General features: G+C 51.0%; 1 protein-coding gene across 1 annotated transcript in view; it reads right to left on the bottom strand.

The window, feature by feature from the left end:
* Tcfl5 (transcription factor like 5) overlaps window positions 1-4,689 on the bottom strand; it is a 45,240-nt gene extending 40,551 nt beyond the window's left edge. The window contains exon 1 of the mRNA XM_023704303.1: window positions 4,657-4,689. Within this exon, the coding sequence (XP_023560071.1) occupies window positions 4,657-4,689 (33 nt within the window). The remainder of the gene's footprint in view (window positions 1-4,656) is intronic.
* Between the last annotated feature and the right edge of the window lie 2,804 nt (window positions 4,690-7,493).

Raw genomic sequence — 7,493 nt, 5'->3', positions numbered from 1 at the left:
GAACAGGTTTTTTACATCAATTATTGATATGTTGAACTTTAAGTCCCTACAGAATATGATAAAAAAAATTTAAAAATTAGAATATATTTTAAAAATAGCTATAAAGAATTATATATTTCTTATCTTTACACATAAGTCCAAAAATCTAACCATATACAACCTTGAAGCAGGACAGTCCCACAATATTCCTTTTCCTGTCTCTTGATTTCATTCACCACCCTCTTCTTCTTGAACAACAATCTACCTGAGAGACATCATAGCAGCAACTGGCATGTCATGACAAACAGCCCATATTCAGAAGACCAGAATGACAGGCACTCCAAGCATGAAACTACTATTACAGGTTACCATCTGCAGTGCAGTTGCTTAGTTCACAGGTATCAGTATATACAGTTAGCCAGGGTGACAATCTTTCCAATTAACTGCTAGATTCAAAAATCTGGAGATTCTCAGGATCATTGACTTGCCCATCTTCTGCATAAAAATCTTTGCCTGTCTTGGGAAATGACATTTTCTCATATCAAAAAATATTTAATTAGAGCTTCAGGCTTTGAAATAAGAAATTGCTCTCAGAGATAGACAACAGTGTATTTTCACATGAAAAAAATTATAATATAGCATATGTACAATATAATTTTTCAGAACTGTTTTTACAAAATTTTATCTTAAGTGTACATTCTGAAATCACACTGGAAAGGTTAGTCTAAAGACTACTTATATTTGCTGTTCCCTGAATGCAGGCTCATTTGTTGAATTATTTCTCACCCATTCTGACTTCTAATTTCTGCAAGGAAGTCTTCTAAATTTCCAGAATTAAAGTGCCATTAGGAACTGGCTTTGTTTCCTGGATACCTCATCAGCCTCATCAACTCATCAATCACCATTAACAGAGCATTTCAAGGATTTATTTCCATCGTTATCCCCATATCTCAAGACCACGTCCTGGCAGTTTCAAAAGAAAGGAAAAGCAAAAGCTGTAATGCAATCAGTTTTCCTTTTAATGAATCTCTGCACCAAACCTCTTCTGAAAAGTACTTGTGGGGTCAACATCATTAAGACCACATGACGGGATGCCAGAAAATGGAAAATGCGCAAGGGTCATGCTGAAATGGTGTAGCTGTGCCAAGGGAAGAGTGAGCTGAGAGCCAAATCTAGCTTAGACTGTGGAAAACTTGCCTGATTCCCCTTATATCCACCAGTATCTTTCTGGTGGATACCAGTAGCTGATTCCCCTTATGCCACCAGTATCTTTCTTGGCATAAAGCTAAGCACCACAAACAAGGACCTTTCACTGAGTCCTCTTTGGCTTGTTCAGGGGAAGCAACTGGCAACCCATGAATTGGATGGAGCCAGCACTTCTGTTCTTGGTAGGGACTGAGGAGGTGTTAATGGGCAGAGGCATCCTGGTTTTTACAGCTCTATGGTGCGAACATTTCCTAAAATCACATAGAGTCATTGTGGGTTCTACTGTGAAGACTAAGGCCTTGCCACACAAGATGTGGCCCTCCCATCAGAGGATCTGGGAACAGATTAGAGATGCAGAGACTCAAGCCCACCAAATTTGAATTGCATTTTATCCAGAAATTCCTATGTGCATGTAAGTTTGAGAAGCACTGGCCTCAGACACAAATGCATTTCATTTAAGAAAAAATACCAGGGGGCCAGGGAGATGGCTCAGTGGAATAAGCACTTCCCTGGCAAGTGCAAGGGCCTGAGTTCAATCCCTGGTTCCACAAAAAAAAAAAAAAAAAAAAAAAGTACCAGATAATGCTGAGGCGGGAGTGCAGAGGAGGTGCAAGAAGCCGTGTGCACTCTGCTGTCGCCCCTATCCAGACCCCGGGAGCCACTTTCATTTTGTTTTGTTTTCTGTATGGGGCTTCCCAAGCTAAGCAATGCCTTACCCAAGGTGTTCCCCAGCCTGTGCTGAGGTTCTCAAGCAAAACCCCACCCATGCTCTCCAATGCAGCCGCCTTGGTGTTTGGTGCAGGACTGCAGCGGTGAGCTAGGCGGAGTGTGCTACAGTGAGCGCCGAAGGACCAGGTGGGGCCAGCTACTCCTGACCAGCGAGGTGCAAGCCTTTCACAAAATCCCTTAGCTTTGGGGGATGGAATTACATTTATTTGAGAAAATGAAGCTGTCTGAAAGGGTTGAATACTTCAGGTACTGGAAAAAGTTTAGACTACTCTAATTTAGAAACACCATGCCCTCAAAAACCCCTTGAGGGTTGGTGAGACAGCTCAGTGGACTAAGCGCCTGCTCAGGCAAGCAGAGGGACCAGGGTTTGATCTCCCGCACCACATGCTGTGCCAGCCCCAGCCCTGGGTGCACTGAGCCAGCCCCCAAGACTAGGTGTGGGGGTACATGCCTGTAATCCCAGCACTGGGGAGGCTGAAAACAGGAGGATCACTGCAAGTCCAGGCTGCGTAGTGAAACCCTGTACAAATGCGGGTGGGGGACACTGTGGACAGAGCTGACACCAAGCATGGGGGTGTCATCAGAAACTGGCGGGAAGCGGGCGCTTCCCAGGGAAAGGCGCGGAGGCTTAGCTACAGGAGTCTGAAAGTAGTTGTTGCTTGGAGCATAATTACTGCCGTGATCTCAGGTGCGGTGACTTCGATCGAAATGCTTCTACGCAGTAGAGAGCCCCCAAGCCCTGTACCCACAATGCACCAGGGATAACAAGTGGGAGCAAAAGCCGAAACATGAGCACTGCTCTTCTGGGCATTTTAAAAATGGGGCTCTGAAAAAACAAAACAAAACAAAAAAAACCAAACCAAAAACGGGGCTCTGGCAAACCTGTCCTCTGCCCCCATGTGGGACATGCCAGTGCCCTGGACCACGAGGAAGCCTCCCTGCTAACCGTGCTCCACTTTATCCATATGTGGTTTACTGAGAGATGGAGGCCATGTGCACAAACAAGCGTCCTGCCCAGGCAGACATGACGACCTGCGCAGGCATCAGGAGACTCAGGTGCGGGGCGCACTGGCACCCACGGCAGGAGCATAGGACAGTGACAGTAAGAAGCGTGCTCCACGCGCCTGCTTCTCTCCACAGGCCACCCCACCCGAGAGCACTGGTACATGCAGCCCTCAATCCCGAGTATGTGGTAAGCCCGGAGCTAATGGGGGCTGGCCACATGCATGGCAGCTGGCCACAGGTTCCCCAGCGGGGGCACACACCGAGTGAGGTGAGCACAGTCATTGCTCCACGCTTCCTACGCGTGAGGCAGAACCGGCAGCCGCCTTTCCTGCGCATAGCTATCAATCAAAGCAGAATGTCCAGAGGTGGCCATACCCTTCGGGGGCTGGCTGAGACGGGTACTACGAAGCCTCTTGACAGTTCTTTAACAGCCTTGTCTGGCTGGGAGGAAGTCTGATGAAAGCTGCTTAGGGCTGGGCTATCAGGAACTGAAGAAAGGGCTCGGGCGCTGTTGGCAGCTGCGCTTTCTTGGTCATTGCTTTCCGGTGTCTCTGCTGCAGAAGACAGTCAGGAGCAACTTGCTGTCCAGGGGGAAGGCCAACAGTGGACTGTCAGTGTCCTCCCCACAGAGTCTGCGGAGCCTGACCCTGTCCCCTGGATTGCCAAGTGCGGGCAGACTCGGCACCGTGGGCAACACCAAACCCAGTGTCCACGCTTCGTGGTGTTCATGATCTAACACGACCTTCTGAGTATCCTCCAGACCTAGAGGAGGCATCGTCAGTGCAAGTAACACAACTTTTTTTTGGTGGTACCAGAAATCAAACTCAGGACCTTGTGCTTCCCAGGCAAGCACCTATTCCACTGAGCTATCTCCCCGGCCCCCAGTAATGCAACTTTGATGAAAAGGAGGGGCCATCACTACCTCCACATTTCGAGGACCCCGGTCCTAGGCCAGGGGCTGGGGGTTATTTATTTATTTATTTATTTATTTTTTGCGGAACCAGGGATTGAACTCAGGCCCCTGTGCTTGCCAGGGAAGTGCTTATTCCACTGAGCCATCTCCCCGGCCCCTGGCTGGGGGTTATTTTCCAACCAAACAAAAGCGATGCCCTCTCCTGGTACAGATCAGCGTCGTGGCTTGAGTCAAGATGTCCCCCCAAAGCCTCATGTGGTCATAGGTCAAGCTTTGCTAAGGTGAATGTTACTACTTAGCCACTGCCACTTTTTTTTTTTTTTTGTGGTACCAGGGATTGAACTCAGGACCTTGTGCTTGCCAGGCAAGCACCTATTCCACTGAGCCATCTCCCCAGTGCCGAGCTTTGCTAAGGTGGCTGGAGCTAGAGTGTGATTCTGGCCCATGGGTGTGCTGCTGGGACTGATCCCTGGTGCAATGCCAGGATTAAGGGCACCCCACCCTGGGGCGAGTGCTGCCTGGGGGCAGGCAGTCTGGTGCAGTATTAGGAACAGCAGGGAAACTGCTGTAACTGCTCAGTGCGGCTGCTTTGCCGTCCTCTGCCGGCCATGAGCTGCTTCTCCCCTGCTGTGCCCGCCTGCCTTGGAGCCAGCCAACTATGGGCTGAAACCTCTACACTGTGACCCAAATAAACCCTCTATAACTTCGGGTGTTGGACGCTTTGTCTCAGCAACAAGAAAAGTAACAAGACGATCGGTGTAGGTGCTTCCCACCACAACCGCCCCAAACCATCACAGGTCTTCTTGGGGGGCACGACCACTCACCTGCGCCACAGTTGGGGTAAATACCACGGTCATCAGGTAAAGGGAGGCAGCCACTGGATGGGGCCTGAACACCGCCAAGCAAAAGCCGCTGGAAACGGTGGCTGGCCTTGGCTCTTGGTCCCGCAACCGCCCTGAGAGTTCAGTTTCTAGCTCTAAGAAGTAAACATTTCCAGCGGCTGGGTGGCTGGCTGCTTGGGAGGCTGAGCGTGAGTACCTGCGACGCGTCCTGTGTAAGGGGGCGACTAAATTTTGTGCTACAACTGTGGGCAATTATTAGGAGCAACTCGTGCTTCCCGTTACCTACGCTAAAGAATGTGCTCTCTGCTCAGGGCTGTTTAACAGTGTATAACCGTTCCTTGTCAAGGCAGCAAGCGGAAGCAAATCCCCCAACCATCTCCTGTAAGCACAGTCAGCTTAGGAGGAATCTTGTAAAAATACGCGCTTATCGCTAATCTGTAAAAGACCCCTAAGTTACAAACAGTTTGCAGCTGCGTCGTCACTCACATGAATGTAGCTTTCTGTTCTGCACCAGATACCAAATCCACTTACCAAACAGGATGTGATTTTTGTTATAAACACCCTCTGCTGCCTGCCTTCAAGGTCACTCAGTCTTCTGCATGAGAGCTGGCTAAGGACCCTGAGCTCATGAATAAATGGCTCTGCTCAAATTTTAATTTGATCTTTGATCTGGTTCCTGTGCTGAGTGACCCATAACATCCTGGGCCTGAGGAGAGCGTGGAGTCCTGGCCTGTGATTCCACACCTGCCTGCTTTTCTGTGGAGGTCCCCAAAGGTCCCCAAACTAAGGAAGAAAAGGATAGTAGGTGTGACTCACTCTGCTAACTCTGACTGGAAAAGTACTGGCTGCTAAGAAGGTACCTGCCTGTGGTTTAATCATTTTGCCTTTATTATTATTATTATTATTATTATTATTATTTTATGTATTTGGTCCAGGGTCTCACTACACAGCTCAGACTCATAGTGAGCCTCCTGGCTTCAGCCTCCCCAGGGCTGGGATTACAGGCGTGCGCCACCATTCTCGGTCTCATAAGCCGGCTCAGCACACCTGGGGGCGGAGCTGGGGCGGGATTGTTTTCCTTTAAACCCACAGACAATTTATAGAGGAAACAACCCCAGGGTATAGTCTAACAAAATCTAAAAGACCGCACCCCCATATTCACCCAGTGAGAAATGGTGTGTATGTGTGTGTGTGTGTGTGTGTGTGTGTGTGCGTGTGTGTGTGTGTACATGCGTGCCAGGGATACACTGCCCTGTGACCACCCGGTCCTGCCTGTCTGCTAGCTGGCTCAGGTTTTCGCAAGATGGAGAAATAGTATACAAACTTTTTTTTTTTGGCGGAACCGGGGATTGAACTCAGGCCCCCGCGCTTGCCCGGGAAGCACTTATTCCACTGAACCATCTCCCCGGCCCCTACAAACTTTATTTATTGTGGTACTGGGGATTGAACTAAAGATCTTGCACTTGCCAGGCAGGCACAAGCTGCTGAGCTATCTCCCCGGCCCAAGATGGAGGAAAAAAGTCTCACTCTCCGTCCTCATCTGGTGTGTTCGTTGCAAGTGAGCAAAGAGGAGCGGGGCTTTCTGCACCTGTGGGCCAGACACTGGGAGAGGAGAGAAGGGTCGCACCCCAGCTTCCGATGGGCTGCTCCGCCTGACTGCTCTGTCCTTCCTTACACAGAAGCTGCAGGGAGACTTTCAGAGGAACACAGTGAACGCGAGAAGTACCGCAGGAGCCCCGCCAGCCAGGCAGCCTCGTGCGTGGGCGGCGGTGGAGCTGGCTGCGCTCCTGGGTGGCTGGACACACGGGAGGCTGAGCGCAAGCATTGAGATGTGTCCTGGGCGTGAGGCGAGCGCGGCGTCCTGACTGGGACTCCATCCTTGCTGAGGGCGCTGGTCAGCGAGGGCTAGAGTTTCTGGAGGGGTGCAAGAACGTTCCAATGGGCGTGCAGAGTACACAGGGACACTCAGGCCCAGCGCCCAGCAGAAACGCGGAATGAAGATGCTAGGCCTCCGAAAACTAAGGGAAGAGAAGACCAATTCTTCAGCGCTTCCCCCAGACAGTGCCCTGGGGGAAATGCTAAGGGGGGGACACAGTTCCTGCTCCCGGACTCAAGAGAAACAAAAGGTGGCAAAGTCCGCTGAGCCAATTTGAAACTGCATCTAGTCTAGCGGTGTGGTGGCGCCCAACTGTAACCCTCGCACTCAGGAGGCTGAGAAGGGAGGGTCACCACAGGTTAGAGACCAGCCTGGGCTATGCAGTGAGTGCAAGGTCAGCCTGCACTGTGCAGCAAGACCTAGTCTGGAGCCCCATGTTCCCTCGCCTGGAACAAGGCCTAGATCCCGCTCCAACTTACTAGTGCTTCATGGCCCCCAGAGACGGAGAAGAGCTTGAGGAGGGGTAAGAAGAGGAGAAAGGGTGCGTGTAGGGAAACCAGTCTAGGCGTCCCAGCCAGGTTCCCTGCATGCCTCACCACCCCACCCTGCCCAGCTGAAGGAGCTGCAGGCAGCTGGGGGGACAGGGCAGGAGTTATGCGGCTCCCGCCACACTCTGGCCATCAGGGCTGAGGGCAATTGGTCTGCTACCCCACAGAGGAGGAAAGGGGGGTGCAGAAGCATGGCAGTTTCTGTGAGCAGGCCCTGTCCATTAGTTCTAAATTTGAGCTGTGTGTGCTGGGGAGACTGTGCCTTGTCACCTGTCCCCACCTCCTGCCATGGCAGCCCGTGAGCTCCACTGGGCAGTGGCTGAGCAGAAGAGGGGTGAAAAGTCTACACCAAACCTCCTGCCTCTATGTGCAGAAGCAGGCCTTCCTGTGGTCCC

Source organism: Octodon degus, unplaced genomic scaffold (genome assembly GCF_000260255.1).
Source record: "Octodon degus isolate 3935 unplaced genomic scaffold, OctDeg1.0 scaffold00194, whole genome shotgun sequence".
Taxonomy (NCBI): domain Eukaryota; kingdom Metazoa; phylum Chordata; class Mammalia; order Rodentia; family Octodontidae; genus Octodon; species Octodon degus.
The sequence above is the reverse complement of the archived record's forward strand: the minus strand, read 5'-3'. Positions and strand labels throughout refer to the sequence as shown.